General features: G+C 41.8%; 1 protein-coding gene across 1 annotated transcript in view; it reads left to right on the top strand.

The window, feature by feature from the left end:
- LOC308143993 (cadherin-18) overlaps positions 1-20,069 on the top strand; it is a 131,743-nt gene extending 111,674 nt beyond the window's left edge. Inside the window, exons 11-12 of the mRNA XM_080514966.1 lie at positions 9,636-9,887; positions 19,375-20,069. Of these exons, the coding sequence (XP_080371092.1) occupies positions 9,636-9,887; positions 19,375-19,880 (758 nt within the window). The 3' untranslated portion in view covers positions 19,881-20,069. The remainder of the gene's footprint in view (positions 1-9,635; positions 9,888-19,374) is intronic.
- The last annotated feature ends 3,037 nt before the right edge of the window (positions 20,070-23,106 follow it).

The following is a 23,106-nucleotide window of genomic DNA, read 5'->3' as shown; positions in this document are numbered from 1 at the left end:
TCTACTATTTTTAGAGATTTATTGTGCTCAATCACACATTTTCCTTTAATTCTGTCATTTTGAATCAAAGGTTATCACAGTCTTGCCAGTCTTTTGCATAATTAATCAAGATCAAGCTGATTTTGTGAACATGATAAATTTGGAGATATTGTACGGCCCTATTGTGCTGTGGAATTTTACTGCATGACATGTAAATGTTTAAAAAAATTTTAATTCTTCTTTCTGTCACTTCTTTGTGCATACACCTTTGAAATGTTGCACTTCTTCAATTCAACTTGCTTCACTGGAACTTAAAGAGGGAACAAAGTGTCAAGTTGAATGCAATTGGCTGATAAAATGTTATTTATTTTGGTTAGATTGAAAAGTATTGCCAAGCCATTTTAATATAGCCAATCCACAGCCAGCTAATGTGTTTTTACTTGAAATGTCGCATACATTGGTTCTCTAAGTATCTTTTTCAGGGAAAAAGCACCAAACAGTCTTAATATGTGGTTAAGAGCAGCAACAAACAGGAAACAAAAAAATAAATAAATGAAACACACACACACAAAAGAGCAATAATATCCAGCATGTTCTTTGCAGGATTAGTTTATTCTCCCTGTGTCTCATCTCTTTTGACCCCATCGAGCAATTTCCGTTTCCTTTAATCTTGCCCCTAATTCTTTTCTCAATAGGATGAGCTGCTGCACCTGAAGTGCACGTGGCACAATCATATATCCTCAGACTTCCACTGTGTATTAAAAAGCTGATCTGTGGCTAAGAGAAATAGAGAAAGCAGCACAATGCGCTGTACTGTTGACTCCTGTGTCTGATAATTGAAGTAAGCTCATCACACTCAAAGCAGTTTCTTTTTCTGCTGCTGAAGCACGCCAGCCGCTGGTAGCTGCTCCGTGCCAGGGCCTAATACCACTCTGTTGTTGCGCAAGTGATGGAAATCCCTCTCAGTCACTCACACAACTAACGCTCTCATGACCTCCTTTCCTTCTCAGTTGCAATTTGCTCACAGCAGATCCTCCAGAAACTTTTGACTTTTTGGCGAGTTTCTCTTTTGAGTGTAAATAACTGGTTCCTTTCTTTGACATATTTCTTGAAACATAAATATCATCTTTCTCTTATGGTACCCATGCACTGTCCTCTAAAATATACAATATCAATACACGAGACACACAGAACTTATCTCCAGACAACAAATGCAACGTTCAGAGAATGGCTGCAAAGGTGGAACTTAATTTCGAAAATGCTGAACCTCCATCCACGTGGAAATGGGTGGAAACTCAATTTTTCCAGAATGTTACTAATGCGCAGCGCACCACGGCTATAGTAAATAGTTCTGCACATGCTCAGTATACGGACAATAGCAACAATGTTTTTATCAGTGGAAAAATATTTTGATTGTCTTCTAAATCCGGGTGTGGGTTTTTTTTTCAACTGTACACGACCGGCCTCTCTGCCTTTCACCTAACACACACACGCACAAAAAAACAGCTGTCTCAGCAGATTTGTTTTTGTGAATCTCAACACACAGTTGCCAGTTAGGTATGAACGACATTAAAGATAATTAAACATCCAAGATATCAATGGCTTGAAGGTGCTTCTTTCATCGCTGCTGATTAACTGTAATATTCTAAGGTCCTCTGTATGCACTGTAAGACGACGCCCTCAGAAATCAATTGATCTATTTAAGTGTGGGGGTTATGTAGAGATCATGGGCTGCACTTAATTGCCTTTTAGAAGAAAATGCCATCACAATGTGACAGATAGCAAGATCAAAGAGGCATTCAATTATCAGTCATTGTAACGCGGGCATCGTGACGTTGCTTATATTTAAAGAGCTTTTAAGAGAACGAGTTCGCCACAAAGTGCTTTCCCCGAGCTGCCTCGCAGAAGCACGGCCCTTGTTTATCAGCTTTAATGGTGCCTAATATGCTGTGGGAGCCCGACCCGCAGTGACTGTAGCTCCTCCGACGCTTCAATGGCGTCAACGCGTGTTCGGCGGCTCGGTGATGAAGACGTTCCCCGAATCACCTGCTTGCCTGGCTTTGGAATTTCAGTCTCGGTGGTTTCCCATTTTGTTTTTTACTTTGGGGAAAATCATCTGCTCAGATTATTTGATTTTGTGAAGCTGAGCTCCCCCTGTAACAGTTCTCAGTAGCAAAAATAGCAAAGGTAACACGATAATGGCTTTTATAACAAGTCTTAAATAGGTAAGTACAAAAAAATAGCTTCATGAAAAAACACTATGATGTACATGGATGTTTTGGTTTACAACGGAAGGCTGATGTTCGTTTATCACTTGTGTGAATCAGTCTTTCATAGTTGCATAGTCTTTTGTCATTTCTGTCATTTGCTTACAATGATATCCATTGGAAAACATTAACACTTTCACACCAAAAAAAAAAGGATCCTTTTTAACTTTTACCATTAATTAAATTTAGAATAAATGCTAAATGACCTTGTGCCTGATAAAGATTTAAGCTTGATTAAGCCGTGATACATTAATTTTCCCAAAATTTTGAGCAAAACATTGGAGAACTGATTTGCTCAGGATATTTTTTGACGAATGTGAGAGTTCACAAATGTATTTCCAGTTCTAATCACTCATGTGATGCAAAAACTGTTGGGGGGAAAAAAGAAAGGCATATAGGAACAGGCAGCAAGGTGTTGCGCAACCCTGTCACCGAATGATTATTGCCGCCTGGAGTGTTTATCATATAATCATATGCCAACAAACATATACAGCATGTGCATATGTTTATTTATTCCACGCTTCAGCAGACATGTTTGCATCCGTTAATCAAATGCCGCTTCACGCAGTTCATCCAGTTTGATTCCCTTATCAAACATGTGCCTTTGACATCACTGACATGCTTCAATAAAAGCCGTTTGTCAAGAACTGTTTGAGATCGTCTTTGATATCTGAGCTGCATGTTTACAGATTAATACTTCAGATGGTGAATACTTGAGCTGAGGGTGTTACTCAGAGATCAGAGTTCAGTTGGTAGGAAGCCTTCCATGATATCAGAAAACAGATGAGAGGCTTGCTAAAAATACTGATTTTCACCTCAATCGCAAAGAAACCGTTCCATTTGGAAGTCTGAAGAACAAAGGTTTAAGAAAGATAGACCTTAAATCTACATGCATTCTCCCTGACTGTCTGCCGGATTCTCCTGAGACCCTGTATTGTTATAATACACAGTATTCTTATAGTACTGCTAACACAGCTCCATATGTTACATACAAAGTGGCAACTGAAGAGCGGATCCTTGCTGAATTCCATCAGTGGCACCTACACACACCCACCAAAGTTCACAAGGAATCCAGCTAAGTGCATGTGTAGGCAAGTGTGAAGTCTGCAGAGATGCGGCTGCGTCGCATGTGTCTATTGTTGGTTTATTTCTGGTTTGCTCTTATACCACACTCCATTGCTCTGCAGAGTCAAACGCTTTGACTAACAACTGTATGCTAAAAGCTGTACGCATCAGATATGAAAGTCAATCAACCTACACTATGACCACATGGCTCATGTTGTTTTAATCCATATTTTACTGCCAAAAGAAATCCTGGTCCTTCGAGACACGGACTTCTCTTGATGTTTAGAGGTATATTGTGATGTCTGGCACCAGTAGCTGCTTACATATTTTACTTCATGGTCCAATTTCATCTTGGGTGGGCTGGCCTGGTAAAAGTTTTATAATAACCATTAAGGTTGAGCGTTCAAATTTTTCTTTGTTGTTAAAGACATGTGGTTGGCCTGATTGGAACCGGCTGGATTTAGCCCACTGACCTTCTGTTTGATATCTATGCTTAAAGCTGTGGACATTGGGCCCCTGGGGCCTTTGAGTGCTCATGATCCTGTTGCATTGTCTTCTCTACTATTTATTTGTTTTAAGAACATTTTAGTATTATTTTCACACTGTTAATTTTTTTTTTTATGTACTGCTGCCAGGACACACTTGTAAAAGAGATTATTAATCACAATGTGTTTCTCCTGAATAAATAAAGGCTAATGAAATTAATGAAAACCTACTCTGGTAAAGATCCAATATTGTTCAATTATTTGCCAGATTTCTGCTTCCAACACATGAACTTTGCGGAAGGAATGTTTGCTTGTAGTATTGTATGTCCCACCACTGATCAGTAAGGCGCCAATGACATATTTTATCACTTCAATGATAAAGTTATAGCTGATGTTGAATTTTTCATCATCATATGTGCATTAGCGAGAGTCAAAGCAACCCTAACCGGGGAGCCTTTTTTCTTCTACACCTGCTTTGTTCAACTTAAGGTCACGAAGGGCTCAAGCCGAAACCGGCTGACAATGGTTGAAAGGCAAGGTGCACCCTGGGAAGGCTCTCAGTCTATCGTAGGGCAAATACAGAGAGACAGAAAGCGCACCCCCACACACACACACACACACACACACACACACACACACACACACACTCACACACACACACACACACACACACACACACACGCACAAACACTCTGCATCTCTCTCATCTGAGGATTGAATGAGAAAGATGCAGTACCTGGTGAACAACCATGAATGCTCAGGAGAAGATCATGTATACTGGGGATGGGAACCTTTCAAATTTGAACCGATACAGCACCACTACTCATCAGTATCAATTTTCAGTACTTTTGTGTGTGTTTATGTGGTAATAAATGTTCATTTGTTCAATAATAGAATCTCTAAACTTTTTATTTTAACAAGTTTATTTCTCAAAATATAAACTTTAACAAATATACCAAAACAACACCCAACTGCTTGCATTGTAACATTGCAGTTGTTTCACAAGTGTCTTCAACATGAAAATCCTTAACTACAACTACAGTGTTTTAACTGAATAATGCACAAACTAATACCCAGCTCCTGTAACTCCTACTCCTTTCCTTTTCCCTCTGGAAGCATTGTGATGGGAGATCTGAGACTGTCGACAATTGTGCACTTCTCAGCCTTGAGAAAAATCTCGTGCTTAACTGAGCTCTGTTCACTGCTGCAGCTACTGGTGTCATTACACATGTGTGTGTGCAATGCTGTGTTCAAGGTTCAAGTCCGGCTCGGAGTATTTTACTTTTCCAATCCTCACAGTCACAAGGATGCGTTTAGGTACCAAAACATGGTACCGTTTGATTTTGCGTAAAACGACGTACTTTGGTCGGTACTTATAAAAGTACAGAATTTGGTACCCATCCCTACCTGTGACTGTGACCTATACTCTATACAGCTTTATTAAATGTAGAATTGCAGAAAGCTGCAACCAATCCAAGCTGAGGCAGGGAAATGGAGTATATCCTGAACAAGTCACACAACAATGTCATACACAATCACACCCACAGCACAATTTTACACACCTTGAGTCTGAACTCCACAAAGAAAGGCCCCAAATCTGGATCTAAACTCAGGAATCTTAAGTATGACATTTTCAATTGAAATCCCATCATTTTTTGCATTTTCTTTTTCAAAAACATTCATGTTTACGCGCTGAAAAAAATTTAGTTGTGGTACAAGGCCAGAAGTTGGCACTGTTGCTTGTTTTTGTAATGAACCCACACAGACATTGTGCACATAGAGGATAATTTGCTATAAACATCAACATTGGGAGTTCACAAACATTCGTATCGCCAGAGAACAAAGTTTTATTACAGTGACTTTCAACCATAAAACTACCAAGCCCCAAGTAAATGAGGCCTCAGGCTGAGTGGAGTGAATTGCAACCACTACCCCACCATGCAGCCTCCGTGAAAACGAACCTAACTCTATATTTTGAAGTAGAGGCAATGCAATACATAAATGATACAAAAGTTATGTAAATGAGGCTCTCATGGTAATGCTTTCAGAAAAGTAGGAAAAATAATTAGGTCATTTGCTAGTTAGTGCTTCATAATCTTACTTAAACCTTAAACACATACATGCTGGGTATTCCTTAGAGGAGACACAATTTATACGCTCAATGTTTATCAGGTTACATTGGAAATACAGGAATATTGTCCGAAGCTGCATTGAATTTCATTTAAATCATGTGTCAAACATAAGGCCGGAGGCGCCAAAGCTGGCCTGCAAGAGGCTCCAATCTGATCAAACCATCAAGCAAATTGTACACATTTCAAAAAGAACATTGACTTTTTTCTTCAAAAACACATTTCACATCAAGACTTAAGGACACAACACAACACAACACAACACAACACAACACAACACAACACAACACAACACAACACAGCACAACACCACACTCAAACCTAAGCTGACATATCAGTGATCAGTCCATGAAAGCCAGCAAACCAGCGTTAGCCTCAGAACCATTCTGTTTGTTAAAACATGCATAATACAGCAGAAGTAGGAGAAGCTTTTGGACAGTTTGACTGCATTTTGCACCAGAAAGTATCATTGAAATTGGCTACATGTTGAGATTGTAGTCATTTTCACTCGTAATTGTTTGCCTTTCATGAAAATATAGACATTTTCATCATCTGCGCCACAGTAAAGAAAAACTTTGAAATTCAAATTTAAAGGTTATTACGGCACAAGATGTGAAATTGGGCTGAATGTGGCCGATCAACTATATAATGTGTTTGATACTTCCTGTTTAAATGACTCGATATTATGAGATACGTCATATTGGCACAGCTAGTCCCTCGTGTGCTAAAAGTCAAATGATCTGTACGACGCAACTTTCCCTTCATTGTTGTGGGAGGTTACCTGCTTCGTACTGCAGATGTGACCATGTTAGACGTCACAACGCGGTTAAACCTCGGCCGGGCTAATTCGAGCCGCGTCGGAGCTGCAGATGGCCGCTCAGACGGCGGCGTTAATCAAGCGGCCCGCAGCCTCCCTCATCCACCTGCCGATGAGAGGACAGTTAATGCAGAAATTAGCATGACATAATTGACGTGAAGCTCCTCGCCGCGGCGTGTACAAGTGCCCGTGCTGCCGCGTCTTCAAAGTGTAAGTGGCTGTGATGGGGAACGCCGCGTACGCAGAGCTCATTTGTCTCCCCTCGCCTCAGCCGCTCTGCCCGTCCTCACCACCCTCTCGCACACATACACACAAGGAACACACTTCTCCCCCGTCTATCCCTCCCCCTCTACCTCTCCCCTCTCCTCCTCTCATCTTCCCACTCCCCATCTCTCTTCCTTGTTATTTGCATCTCTCACACACACTACACACACACACACACACACGCGCACACACACACACACACACACACACACACACACACACACACACACACACACACACACACACACACACACACACACCTCCCCTCCACCCATCTGCTTGCTGATACGGTGATAGCGCGAAAGTCTGACTTAATAAAGCTTGAAGTACGTGTTGTCATTCCAACTGTCGATCATTATAATTATTCATAGATGGAGCAGAGATTGGAGTGGGAGGAGAGGTCTCAGAGCAGCAGCACGATAGTACAGCACCGGCGGAGGTGTTTTCACTGGGTGGAAGGGAAAAGGTTGCCCTCGTGCACGATTCGGTGTTTTTTAGAACTTAAAAATACTGCGTGAGTATATATCTGGCGTGCAATGTGTCATCGGCAAGTTTCTACTCAGTCAGTCATGTGAGGAGCAAGTTATTCACATAGGTAGCAGGATGAGTAACACGAGTCCCAGTTAAAGAATCAAGTATCTGCTGCTTTCCAAGAAGAGTTGGGTTCATTCGCTATGATATTTCTCTTATGTACTCCGCATACGCCTACGTGTTTCACTCACTACTCTGAGGTTGTCTTCACACCTTGATGTTTGCATGGGAACCCTCGTGGTCTAACACCAAACCAAATGGAGTAAATGTAAACTTAAACATGTTTTTTTTTTCCCCCACTGATTAAACAGTTATTTTATGATCGAGTGGTAAGCACTGTCTTCAGGTTTGAGTCTGAATTTGAGGTTACTCTTTCTATAAGGACACATAATTGGTTCATTGAAAAAAAAAAACTGAGCACATAAATCTGTTGTTTTCAATGCCTTATATGTTTGACAACTCTCGTATAACCCCCGTTGCTCATAATCAAATGACTTCTGCCACAGCACCCCGCGTTTAATAAAGCAGTATAAAAGACGGATAAATGAAAACTAAAATGAAGCCAAACAAACTGTACAAGCAGCACCTCAAGCATCAATGCAGAAAACCATTTAAGCTTGCAATGTGTTTGTGCAAACCACAGTACATTATGCTTCATATATCTTTGCTCCTTTTTCTGATAAAGAGGTTTTTCTTGCACTCGTACAGACTTCCTCGTGAATCGGGAGGCTTCTAATGTTAAGATTCTTAATGGGAAGCCGTGTGAGGTAGTGGCGTGTAAGTCTACGTCTCGGTGTAAGCCTCTTAGTGCACACTTCTAATTCAATGTACAATGTGTACTGTTGTAAAAAGCACACCGCAGATAGGAGCTGTTCTGGTCTGAATGAAAGAGCCCCAGTGAACTCCAGAACATTGTTATATGGGTGGATTTGGCAGCTAGATGATAACTTTCTAACCATGGAAAGTTATATTTTCAAGCGTGTTATAATAAAGCTATTCAAATAATTCAACATTGAGATATTTCATTCAGTAATCTTCAATACCAATGCAAGGAAATACTGAAATACAAGGTGCAAAAGCTGCAATGGAAAACATCTCACACTGACAATGAAAGTCAAGCTCCAAAAATACATGCATCATATTATTGAGCTATTCATACACATGCATAGATTTTGGTCACTGAGTCTCCTGTTTCTTTTTGCATTGTATTTTCTGGAGATGGTTGAGTTCCAGATGGCTAATCTACCCTCTGTCAGCAGCATAATGCATGTCACTGTCAAGTGGATTTCACAGAATAGATTGGAAAACAATTGATTAGAATGTACAATATCAAATATAGACAGGAATAAGAGCAACAATGAAAAAAAAGAAAACGATCCTGGAGACCCAATGAAACTCAGAGGTTTTGGGATTTTTGCAAATATCGAGGAGAGTCCAGGCCTTGACGGATCACAACTGTTTTGGAATTTGCATAGTTTATGGCCATACTATTATGGCTGATTGGTGATCTAGGCATGGTAACCAATATTGCTCTCATTCATTCATGATAAAACCTGAATCGACCAATAAAAGCCAACTGATAACAAGCTTGAATATCATTTTCAAGGGTATGATGTTTATTTCCACACTCAGTCTCATCAGAAAGCTTCCCTCCATCACGTCTGGTTATTTTTTCCTCGACAAACTGCCTTTTTTCATTTCTGTTTGTATACATGGCATTCTCCATTAGCAAGAGAGTTTCTCCGGAGGCCAGGGTGAAATGCTCTTTTGCAGCACATTAAAAAGTAAACGAACACCTTCGCAATTAATTAGCCTTGGCACACAATGGAAGCTGCACCGCAAAAAAAATCTACCAGCTCAAGATCCTTCAAAATCCGATTCACAATGGCACATGTGAAGATTTTTTGTTGTTGTTTTTTTTTACTTTCTCCACTTAGCTAATAAGTCTTTCTTACCAGTAAATAAATATTTGCAGGTTAACTGAAAGAACTAAGAAGTGTGGGAGAGAAAAAAATCCTGCCAATCTGTCTTTTTTAAGCCAAGGGGATGTATTCTTCTGTTAAAATGTGCTGCTTTTTTTTTTTTTTGTACCTTACAGACAGCTCCGCCAGCATCATTGCCAGACGGCGTCGATTCAACCACCTGACGCAGGAGCTGTACGAGCTGCCCATTGTGGTGTGGGACGGCGGGGAGCCGTCGCTGAGCGGCACCAGCACCTTGACCCTGCGGGTGTGCCCGTGCCAGCGCCACGGCAGAATCCGCATGTGCCAAAGCGAGGCGTTTCTCTCCTCGGCGGGCCTCAGCACGGGCGCGCTCATCGCCATCCTGCTGTGCATCATCATCCTGTTGGGTACGTTGGGACCGTCGCAACGGGGGAGGCAGCACAGGGGGGGGGGGGGGGGGGGTGGAGAGCTGCCTGGGGGCAGATATCCCCGGGCCGCGGACGGAGGAGATGGACCAGAGAGGAGTGGAAGGGTCTGAAAGGGTATGACAAGGGCAGAGGAGGAGAGAGAGAGATGAATAGACATGTAAGGGCGCCGTTGGAATTGGGAATGAGGGCAGAGAGAGGTGGAGACGGGAAGGTGTGGAGGGGAAAAGGAGAGGATACAAAGGACAGAGCAGAAGGAGGACGCAGAGAGAGGAGGCTGGGGGAAAGATGAGTAGAAAGGAGATAGAGGGGACAAAGAGAGTATGGATGAGGGGTCAATTTAATTCATGAAGAGAGAGCATTCCACGGAAAGAATATTGAGATGACCCTGCGGAGCTTTGAGAGGGGAAACTTTTTGAGTTTGAAATGAGAAAATCTAAACTTGCATTTGTTGACAAATGGAGATGTTTGGGGATTTTTGCAACCATGTCCTTCCCTTGCTCGTGGCACATGGGCTCGTGGCAGTATGGGAAACAAACAAGGACAACAAGAATTGTAGACAATCCCTGTCGACAGCAACTCCGTCCAGTCTCCCAGCTCCACTGAGGGGAGCTCAGAGTCCGTCCCAAGCCAACTGAGTCAATCTCAAGGCCTTGTCCCAGTCTGACGTGCCTGGTACAGAGTTTTGTCTTACTGCTCAGCTTGTCTAAATGTACGACCACTGAGTAAACATTCTCTCCCTAGTTGGTGAGGGTATGCCGTTTTAACCCATATAAAAATACAAGACTCAGACTTGGAGGTGCTGCTGTGCTTGGTGGAGTCCTTTTCAGTAAAGCATAGCACAGTGACACTATCTTGAGGCCTTGAAGCATTGCATCGACATGCTGCCCCTCTGACTTTCCTCTGCAGTGGAATCGTGGTATTCACTTTCAACTAGCCTGATGCAATGTCAAGTATACAGCCATGGCTCTTACTGTAAACACAGAGACCGATTATCCAGTGAAAGCATCCTTCTTGAACACCCGAAAGACCCCAGCACAAGGCATCTCGGAGTACGCGCTCATGACTCTTCTCTGAATACAAAAACACAGACATACTGGATTGTCAAACTCCCCTCGATAATCTGCAAAAGGGTGAAAGCTATTCTTTTTTTTTCCCTCCATCGCCCCGCTCCCCAGTTCATATTTGACATTGCATGTTGTGACTACAAGAGCATAGCGCGAGCATGGAGAAATGTGGTGACAGCCAACACGGACACGACTCCTGTTGATCTCATGTGTGAAGGATGTGTCGTGCGGTACGAATACAAAAGTAAGGGAGGAAAAATCAAAATGTATAGGGCTTGCTCAATGGTGCCAGCTCCAACTTGGCGACACGGCAAACATGTCTACAGTCAATGGAAATGCATGCCTTGTTGCTATGGCAACCGCTCTTTGCGACGACTGTGAATGATTTTATTTATAGATATATATATATATATATATATACTGTATATATAAACTTGCAATTGTGAGCCAGTTGCTCCGAGTCTTTAAAGTGGATAGTCAGCGATCGCGTCTGTGTGGAATATGGCACGGATTCAAAGCAAAAGATCAAATGGAGCTTGTTAGATTTACCGATGTAAACAATCTCCCGTCAGCTCTCAGAAGTGTTTCACGCAGTTTCTTCCTTCCCTGCCAACCAAATCGCAGTCGGACACAATTGGGCAAAACAGTAGAAAACAACACGGCTTCACCGTTCCTCCTCTTCCCTCCTCCCGTGGCACTCCTGATTGTCTGTGGACATTAGGGCGTGAAGGTTATGCATATTCATACGCTTCGTCTTCCTTGCCAGAGCGTCTGGCTGAGCCAAACAAAAGGCCGTCGTCACCACCGCTCGGCGCAAATGCTTGAATGAGAGACGCACGCTGAATCACTAAAATGAATATCCCAGTTCGGATGGACAGAGAATGAGAAAATTGGAATCTGGTTGTGTTGGATTTTTCTTCTTTTTTTTTTTTGCTGCCAGTTCTGCCCTCACCCCGATGTCAGGTACACAAAAACTGACCCCAAAAGGTATTAGATTTAATCCCAGTCAAAAAATAAACCAGCATCCGGTCCAATTAACATTCCATCATTCGGCTTGACCGCGCCATTTATCATAATGCGCCATCCCTGCACCGATTTTCATGGTCCTCCGTATAATGGAAAAAAATAGCTGAACGTGGGTGTCCTGGTGACATAATCGTCGGAGATGCATGGGAAGTTTATATTGCACCTGGTATCATGCACTCCTGTGTCCTCGCTGTGCTGCAAAGTTAAGCATCACTCCTTGATACCTCTTTATGGTGGACTGACCATCCGACTTACTTGCCCAAAGCTGAGTATTACTAATAGTTTTCATGAATTCCTCCAACTTTGGTAAACTCTCAGTATTATAATTAGTCCAAGATAGCAATTTAAATTTGTTTGTATAAACCTGCTGAGAATCAAATCACATGCCAACGACCAGACCGTCTTCATGCACTAATTGCTTTTTCTTTTTCTGCCTGTCTGGTATTATTTCATGTGAAAATCACCTGTGGTCCATGAAAATGGCACCAAAGAAAGAAATAATCTGCTTGAATTTTCATAGCATAATCAAATATTATTGTACACCAATTTACTCGCAAATCTAACTCATGCAAGATATGAAAATAGTTTAATTAGTTCATTGACACAGCGAGCAAACCGTGGCCAAATAAGAAGTCACAGTAAGATTGAAACCGAAAAATGTTTAAATGTATTCACAGTCATCAGAAAAGCTCAGGGATTTAATGGATTCAATGAAGCAGAATGAAGCAATTTTGCAATGCAGTTGTACAAACTTAGCTCGTGAGGGTCACCACTAAGTAGTAAAGCTCAGCTGACCCATGTGATACTGGGAAACGTAAAAATGTTTCTTGTTTATAAATCAATTTGGCCTCTCAAGGCTACCTATTTAGCAGAATTATCTTGACTGATTAGAAAACTACCCTTTCAAGTATTATTGGGAAATCAGAATTGAAGAATGCAAAGAAAAATCTGAGGCGTTTTAAATCTGAAGTGAAGCTCTCTGTTTGAGAATAGCTGTATCACCTGCTTAGACACGGCTCGCACTTTCAGTTCTTGCCTCCGAGTTGCCTGCCAGTGTAATTTGTTTGTGCCTGATTGTGTTCAGTTGGTCCGATTAAAGGCCGTGCTTTATCTCCGCGTCCTCTAATAAGCCATCTTAATTAAGCCTGCGGGGAAACTGGAATGGGACGCGCGCTATCTCTCTGCTCACTCAGTCAATAATTCCATTTTACATTTGACTTGGATAACTTCAAACTGTATGAAAGTTACATTCTTGTTTTCATATGCTAATGCTCATTTAGCTTCAAATACAAATGATATGATATTCCGCTGCTAATTGTTTTAAGTGAGGGAATGGATTAAACTAAAAACCAATGATAAACTGTAGTAATTATATTTTTCGTTTCAAGTCCGGATGGTTTATCAAAACTGAACAAATACTAATGGAAAATTGTATGAACACTTTTAGAAATACTATTTGACATTATGGTAAGCTGCTTGTCAGGCGTCTCTTCAAAAGGTTACACTGACTTTTAAGGTGAACTGCCATCATTAGTCTGACTTAGGCCCCATTGACACAATGGTTTCAAGTGACAACTAAAAACCTTCTATGCATTTTTGATGTCAAGCAAAACCTTTTGAAAACATTCTAATTTTGTTTCGGAATGGAAGAGAAATGCAACTTGGAATAGTTCTTCTACGCCACAGAGGGGCATGATTCCCAGTGCATACTCTTCTGCAACTTTGTACTTTTATAGTTATTGTGTCGTATCCGCTACTCCTGAGAGACTTGTTAAAAATAACAACAACAAAAAACAGTGTTTTGATTTGAATTTTAACCATTTTTTTGGGGATTTTGGCAGCTGGATTGGAGCTTCCTGTGGAGTGTTTATGGCCCGCGGACCTTATGTTTGACACCCTTGCACTAAATTGTTTGTTTTGCGTGTCTGATCAGGTCCGACGTATTGTTACAGCGTCTATTCTCACTAAAACAGTGCAACATTTTGCGGGTGCTTTAATGAAGAATTGCAATTGTTGTGTTCTTAGTTACTTTCTCCCCTTTGCAAGTGTATCCGTATGTTTGCCCTATTGCCCCAGAAGATTGAAGATAAATGGATGGATGTTTACACTTTAAATTGCTGCAGATGAATAGCATGGCTTGCATAATAATCATAAAAGAAAAAGAAAAAAAAAAGGTTGAGTCGTACTGTAAAAAGATCAAGACCTTGCATTCACCACTTTAAAACATTTTTTCGTGCGCTCACTTAATCCTCACCGGGTTTGATCGTCTCGAAGCAGAAGGAGTTACAAGGAACGCACTCTTATTTGGATTAGACACATCATTTCACAATACATTACAGCCCTCCAGCTTCTAAGTATACTCTTCCATAACAAGGATATGGATGCTGCATAAATTAAACTTCTGCTCCAGCAAACAAATAACAGTTGACTGGCGTAATGCTCCCTGGTGCCATAAGTGGTGTACTGAACAGCAGTTAGAGCTCTGCGGCTATTGGCTGGGCGTATGAAAGGACCTGAATGGACTATTAATGCAGAGAGTGTATTACATTATATGGTGTGTATCGAAGACGGGGATCTACTACGAGTAGAGGTGGAAAGTGCAGTCTGGTGGATGAAATGCCGGGAAGTAATAAAGGTGTTTGGTGTTTCGTTATTGGAAGTGGCGAACTGCAAGTGGAAAGTAGACCCACTCTGAAGAGGAAGCGGATTAATAATTCGAAATTAGAAGGAAAAACTAAATAAATTCCTTGTAGGTCTGCTCAGTGATTGACCAAACTCACCTCGCACACTTACACATCAATACATTGTTTAATTGGTTGGGAATGATAAGCGCAATCTCAGACAAATTGCATTTTTCACCTTTTCTAACCCTACTTGTGCAGTAAAAGGGATTTTTATTTTTATTTTGGAGGGATAAATTAATCACATACAACACAAGCATTAACCCTGAATCATATAAATAAATAAATGAAAAGATAAATCTATGTGTAATTACTTTGGTCATAAGTTGTCATCTAAGGGTTCAGTAGGAATATTAAAAGAAACAGAATTATAATGAAAAAGTTTGCTGAATTCAACCGTTCGGTTCAATTGGTGCTCATGGCCTCACAAGTATTTCAGTTTTACGGATCCATTATCCTGCCAGATTGAAACGCTAAGATCCGGGGCCCTGCAGTTAAAACATAAAGAAGAGCACATAAAGGAATAGCAGTAAAAATGAAATCGGACTATAATAATTCTGTTTATTAGTTTTGGCTCGGAGCATCCCTGCTGGCTACAACACACTGATGAGGTCTGTCTGCTCATACCTGTGGCTAACTTCATCTCCGGAGCTGCTGGGGTGATGACATTTCACTCCAGAAGGTCAGTTTGAGTCACAGGTCTGAGGTGTGATCGGAATCCAAAAACCCAAGAATTTTACAGGATTTGGACAAAATGTTATCCTTCTCAGTGGGGAAATATAACGAGCTGTGTAATGATCTTCGCTTGCATGTATTTATTTGACCAGCATAGCGTGCTGAACCCAGTTGAACTCCATGCAGGCCCTGCAGGCCCCCTGGTGGGTCAAGCTGACCATAATTACACCATAAAATGAGAACTTTATGTTCTGTAGGTGGTGCAGGGTTTTATTGCGCTCTAATCCCAACAGTGCTGAAGCATTTTCAGTTTCTGCCCACTGAAGTGGTTTAACCCTCGTCTAGTTAGCCAAACAATGGTTTAGGCTCTTATTCCGCCCAGTCTGAGAAGACAACGCCGCCGATCACTTACCTGCTTCCACCTGAATTAGTTGAAGGTTTCATTGAGTTACTGGGTTAAGCTGAGCCGAAATACACTGTGCTAGGGTGTGACATGTTAACCTCCAGAGGACTGCATGATGCAAAGTTTGATCCAAATACGTAGAATACATTTCTAGAATGACACCTATACATTGTGCTGAATGTTGACAGATGTCTGAGAGTTTTCCTGTTTCTTGACTTGTCCACTAATGGTAATTATATTTTTGTCTAGTCAACAGACAAATGACCATATTTTCCAGACAAAAGGCAGTTAAAAAAAAAAAAAAATGCCATGAAGAGGAAGAAAATAATAATAATAATAATAATAATAATAATAATAATAACCATAGTCACTCTGGAGCTTGTATCAAGACACTGCGTTAATTATCCTGGTTCAGCAGGTTTTATCCCAGAACCTTCTGTCCATTTTTGTCCCTCAAGCTCTTGAAGCCGTACTTTTAGTTTCTTTGTTTTCTTTCTCACAGTAAAAGTTTCTCTGTTTTTCACCTGGTCTTCACATGTTTCATCTTCTCTTATCTGTATTTGTATGTTTCGAGAATTACATTGATAGTGTTCTTAATATTGTTGTGTAGAGTGATGTTGGAGGAGCTGTCTACCTTTTGGGAACAAAAATATTATGAAATATAAAAATAAAAACACTACAATTGTCGGGACTTGTTTGGAAAAAGGAACACACATTTTGGCTTAAGCGTAACTGCAGTCTGCATGAGATGAATGATGAATGTAAAGTCACCTGAAGTGATGGGTTTGGGTTATATGTGATGGCTCAGGTGTGAGTGAAGCGCTCGAGGCTGCATTGTGTCACGTTTATTAATGCTGTGGGGACAGGAAGCTTTTCATGCACTTATTATAGAGACTTTTCGTCCATACGGGGACAAAACTCAAGACTCGACAGAGAAAATGGTTGCGAAAAGGCCAGCCGTGGTTATTTTCAAGTGTAGGATTGGTGTAACTCCAGTCTGGAGGTCAGTAGGTGAGGATTAGCCACAGATGGTTCATTGTATTAGGAGATGAGCTTATTGGGGCATCAAGTCTACAAGTCTGGGTGCAGTTTGGTTTTGTTACACATCATTGCTGTGGTGACCAAGAGCTTTTCATAACATTTGCTGTGGCACAAAGCTGAGCCCCTCTGCCAAGGAGAAACACAACAATCCCACATGAGCATGCGCTGGCGATGGTTGAAAGGGGAAAACTCCCTTTTGTCACGACTGGCTCAAGTTAAGAGACAGGTAAGCAGGGTGCTTGCAGTGAAGGTGGTTTTATTTACAATATGTACATGAATTGGAGAGAAAGAAAGGCTTCGGTGGTAGCAGAGTCTGAACGCAGGCAGGCAGCAGCCTTCACAGCTGAATCCACTTGGCTTTAATCAGCCAGCCTGAGAGAGGCACGGGGAGGGTCCCGACCATGGGCATGGCCTGCACACAGGAGGAGAGGGAAGAGCAACTGGAGGCACACACAAACCCCACCTTCCCAGCCAGGCACACGGGCCTGGAGAGCCAGGGCCGTGACACTTTTTCCAAAAATAAAACGGATCTCGAGTCAGAAGTGTTGGCTGTCCTCCCACCGGCGACACACAGTTCTGGAGCCACATATGGCTCATCGGACCCCCCCCCCCCCCCTTCTGTGGTTCCCTGTTGCTTTTACAAGTTTATTTCTGGTTTGGTAGATTGTCTTATAAAATGTGTATCACACGCTAACAAATCTCAGAACAAAGGATAATGGTAAAAGTGCTAAAGCAGCTAAAGTGGCTAAAACTGCTAAAAGAGCGAAAATAGCCATAACAGATGTAATGGCTATCACAGCTAAAATGGCTAACACCACTTTGATGGCGCAAATGTTTAAAAATGCCACAGACCACTAACACGGGCTAAAATGACTTAGACAGCTCTAATTGTCTAAACAGCTGCAATTGCTAAAGTGGCTATAACAACTGAAATATCCCAAACTGCTGATTCTAACGACGAATTGGCTATAAAAGCTAGAACAGCGAAACCCAACTGGAGCAGCAGAATATCTCCACCTCTGAGTGTGGTTCTGCAGAATATCTCCACCTCTGTGTCTGGTTCTGCAGGTTTCTTCCAGTCAAAGGAGATTTTTTTGTTTCTCTCTACTGTCATCTAATTGTTGGGTTTTCTCTGTAATAGTGTGTTGAGATGACTGTGCTGTATTTGATGCGAACAAAATTCAATTGAATTGAATTAAAGAGTGAGAAATGTTCGTGAAACATATGAGAACAGCAGACCTGGGTGCGCTGGTCATGCTGTATTGCCCATGCGGGAATCATGGTGCATCGCACATTACCAGTATCAACTAATAGCCACATAATAAACTCCTTCAACATATTTCATCGCTGAAAAGAAAAATATAAGATCCTCATCCTATCATCCTCCCTCTCTGCAGCCGTTTTATTAAATGGATGTTAGGACTAACGTCTCGGTGAGAGGTCATCATTAACCCAAAGAAGCAGAACTCTCATTAGTTGTTGGAACAAGTTTTGGAGCTGTAGCATGTCATCAAATATAACTTGACTCCACGACTTCATTAGGAGTGCGAGCTACTCCGAGCTACTTATCAGTGGAGACGTCTCGCAGCACCGGCCCACATTTCCTTTGACGCGGCACAGCTGGTGCTTTCCTCCTCGCTCACCTAAAACTGTAGATTATTGCGCGAGACGTGCCTCCATATGCTTTATGCTTTGCGTTTTTTGGTGGAATGTGTGGTTAAATGGGCTCCCAAATGCAATTATACTGTTTACACTCTCATCATCTCGATGGCTTTGCTCTCGCGCAATCGTCGAGCCCCTCGATGCTAATGACGGCTAATGTGCATTATCGACTTGCAATCGGGTAACGCTCGGACGGTTTTAGTGTCCTCGTGGAAAATTGAGTGAAATATGCCTATAAAATGGCCTTGTGTTGGTTTTTTTTGTTGTTTAGCTGTTTGTCAGGGGCTTTGGATTAAGAAACGCATGCATAGGTGTTTAGACTGAGGCCTGAGAACTTTCTGCACGTTAGATTCTGAGAAAAAAAACTCAATAATAATCATAATCAACTATTGCCACAGTCACAGGTACACTGCAATATAATTGAGAAGTTAGTTGAGTTCAGATATTTCCACATTCATTGAGCATTGAAATGAAATGTTATTGCTGTCAATATGGTCCTGTAAAAAAAAGGGGAATGAATGTATTGTCAGAAACATTATCTGTGAAATACAGATTAACCAGTTTTCTTTAAATGATTTATTAAGTATTTATTTAAATATTCATCTGTTTGTATGGGTTTTATTTACATATAATTTATTTGTCCGTTGATTTATTTACCATAGATATTTGTTTTTTTAATCAATAATTACATTAATTGCATTACATTACATTATCTAATTGGTTCAATCATTTTCCCTTACTTTAAATTCCCAAATCAGTGATTGCTTGTACAATAATGTATTACATTAGCTTTATCAGTCTTTTTATTTATTTATTTTTTGCTTCTTTCTCTGCTTCAGTTGTTTATTTTAATCTATATTGTCCGTAATTTGTCATGAGCAGCCGCACTATAAACATGTGACTCTGTCTTTCAGCCATCGTCGTTCTGTTCATCACGTTGAGGCGGAGCAAGAAGGAGCCGCTCATCATCTCGGAGGAGGACATCAGAGAGAACGTGGTCACGTACGACGACGAGGGCGGAGGCGAGGAGGACACCGAGGCCTTCGACATCATCGCCCTGAGAAACCCGGCCGCCGCCGAGGAGCTCAGGTTCCGGCGGGACATTCGCCCCGAGGCGAGGAAACATTGCGGGCCGCCGCGCGGCCGCCGGAGTCCGACGGCGGGGCCGGACGAGGGGGACGTGCACGAGTTCATCAAGCAGAGACTGGTGGAGGCCGACATGGACACCAGCGTGCCGCCGTACGACTCCCTGCAGACCTACGCGTACGAGGGGCAGGGCTCGCCCACGGGCTCCATCAGCCCGCTAGACTCTCCCGGCACGCAGTCGGAGCAGGATTACAACTACCTGGACGACTGGGGACCCGAGTTCCAGAAACTGGCAGAACTCTACGGGGAAGCAGAGTCAGACGTGACGACCTAGTCTGTGATTCCAAACCAAATCTGTTTGTTTCCTCAGATTTTCCAGCGGACAACGACGCGAACAAACAGAAAGTCTTTCAAACTGTTTTGGTGGTTTTCAACTTCTAATGTTGAACTAAAAAATAAACTGCTTATTTTTTATCCCCCCCTCTCCTTTTCTTTTTTTTTTTTCTTTTTCATTTTCTCACTCTGGATGATCGTCTGGAAGTATTAAAAGTCTGTTTTTGAGATGGAGGAACATAAATATTTGGGTGGGGGGAAGGAGAATGGGTATTTTCCTTGGTGTATATTTTTTAATGCTCAATAAAGTCCTGAAATCCATATGAGTGGATTCGTGAACGGTCTGTACATTTCTCTGCCTCCTTCCAGTGTGAGTGTGGAGCACAGCGTGTGGTGATGGTGGCGGTGGGAGGTGGGAGGCATCTCCAAAGCTGTTATGAATCACCAGGCAGAGGATGGAGCCGAGGCAGCCGCACACACCTCGCTCACTTCTTTCTTCCCTTTTGTTAACTTTTTGATGTCGGGCCGGTTTTTTTTTACCCCCCGTCTCCTCAGAAAGACGCCTGAATGCATGAAGCTCCATCCGTCTGCCTTCCATACCGCTTAATCCTGTGGGTCGCGACGCAGGATCCACCCTGGACAGGTCTCCAGTCCATCACAGGACAAACAATCAGAGACAAACACACGTTCAGATTTGAGCCTCGACCTAATCGAAGTGAGGCAAGAGAGTTTAACCACTGCTCCACCGTGCGATCACCTTCAAGCCAATATTTCCTTTAAATAAAGCAGATCAGACTTCTTTTAAATACATTTCTAACTTGTATCCAATCTAGTTTCATAAGCTTGGTGGAATGATCACAGTAAAAAGCATTGGATGGCCCCATAGCAGTGTCACAAAGGACAGACTGAACTCTGATGAATAATGTCTCCATGCTGAGTGCATTTCTGCTCTGCAATTAAAAATTGACAGAATTCAAAATGTGAAAGGAAATTGTGATAAATCTTGATTAATTCATGAGAATTGTGCCATTAACTGAAAAAGAGCCTTTTTGATTAGAAGAACAAAGCTCAAGGCACAAAAAATTATCTGCATCAGTGTTTCTATCTATTGTAAATCATATCAATATGGCTGATAGTTTCTCCAAATATATTTTTTAAAGTCATTAAAAGAGACAAATGTGTAAATGTCGAAGTGCATTGAAGTATCCTAGCGACATTTGTTGTCATGAGCCGGCTCGTCTCAGCAGTGTCACCAACCCATCAGCAAAAAACCCAAAACAAAATTACATGATTTGCATAATTAAGCATTTGCATTATAACAGGTAAATTTAGAGAAAGGTGTTCAAAACAGCTTGCAGGGGGAACATTTCCTGCTCTGACTGCCGGGCCACCAGTGAAGGTTTAGGGATGGGGGGGATTTTAATTTAAAGCTGATCTCAAAAAAGCCTCAATTCACACCAGAAATATGAGCTTGATTGAAAAAGAGTTTCTTGAGTGGTCTTAAAACTCGCTAAATATAGCAACAAAGTCACTGCATGTGACGGCAAACAGCTCCAGAGTGGCATGGCACCCAAGTCCCCATTGGAGACATCAGCAGCTTCACTCATGTCCATCCACTTTATGCTTCACCTTATGGTAAAGCCGTCAATACAATCAAAAACAATTACATTTACGAGTTGGAATGTTGTCACTAATGCTTGAACTATTTGTTGCATCAGTATAAAACATGTTGCTTCTCCACAACGCTGCAGAGGCACAGATTTGCCTTAAAATAAAACACTGCAACCTTGCTGCATGTTTCTCTGGGGTCCCTTCATGGCCAACTTCCCAATTTACTGGGTGTCTGTGAGCCCCTCAATAGGAGCTCCTCTCTTTCTGGGTTGGCTCATTAATTTGTTCAGCCGTGACGCTTCTTGTTTTTTTGTTTTTTTTTGCAAAGCTGCTTAGGGAAGTTCCTGCACACACTCTTGGTGCACTAAACCTAAAGTTCTAAAGTGTGTTGTTGATGTTTATTATGACCCCACAAGGAAAATAATAAATAAAAATTAAATGAAACCACAAAAGTGCAGCACTGAGAGTGGTGCTCCAGCAACATCAAAACAAAGAAAACCCTGGCATTAACTTAAGGTTGTAAGCTGCCTTATTTTTAATTAAACAAATCTATTATTGAACTTAAGTAGTACGGTTGGTGTATTTTTCTCCCATGATATTATTAATGTTGAGGTAAATGCCCCGATATACTAAGATCCTATACGCTCATGCAAGAAGGTTGTGTTCTGAAAGTGACTCACTAAGACTCAGTTTACATAGCTTTCATGTGAAAATGCATTATTTGTGTGTGTTTGTTTCACAAAAGCTTCGTGTTTACACAGCAACACTTTGAAAACAATGTCCACTTACAATTAAAACTTGCAAGCCCCAAGAGAATATAGACTCGGACTCTTGCCGACGATTTTGTTATTGTCCAGCTATTCTCGTATGTCCAGAAGAAACGTGGTGCTCGTGTGCAGTAGTAACATTTTGGAAAAGTTGCATTTCCCCCCCCATTTCCCACGGATTCATAGCATTTTCCAAAAGTTCTACCTTGGGAGCGGTTTTCGAAATGTAGCATTTTCAGTGCAAACAAAAATAACAATTTTTCCATTTTCACTTGAAAACGTTGTCATGTAGAACAAGGCAGGAGTGCTGACCACCCACTCCATGATCTGAGCCAATGTTCTATACCTGTTTCATCCCACTTTCATCCACACTCAATTTAGAGGTGGTAACTTGATGTGTTTGGACTGAGGAAAGAAGTCAGAGTGTGCACGGGGAAACATAAAACCAAGAGCCCAGAACTGGAATTAAGTGCGGAAAATCAAAAGTCTGTGTTCTCGCTGTGAGGCATGAGTGCTAACCACTGTTCCACCTGTGACGGCCCAGGACTGAGGTTGAAGACTGTGTGTGTGTGTGTGTGTGTGTGCGTGCGTGCATGGGTTCATTGCCAATCAACAGATTGGGAGCACCTGGGCTCAGTGCTTCAGCAGAGGATAAAAAGCCAGAGACTGGGTCCTGCAGGGTGACTTCACGCTGCAGCTCTTCCAGGGTCGCTCTGCTCTGTTTTTGCCCCTCGACTCGGCCCCCGCCATTTACACTCATCCATCACTGTCACTACTGACAGTCACATCCAATTCCTTGAGACTTTCTATTTCACAGTGGAGATGTTGGTTAATTAAGCAAACGTTGCT

Source organism: Blennius ocellaris (assembly GCF_963422515.1).
Source record: "Blennius ocellaris genome assembly, chromosome: 19".
NCBI lineage: Eukaryota > Metazoa > Chordata > Actinopteri > Blenniiformes > Blenniidae > Blennius > Blennius ocellaris.
The sequence above is the reverse complement of the archived record's forward strand: the minus strand, read 5'-3'. Positions and strand labels throughout refer to the sequence as shown.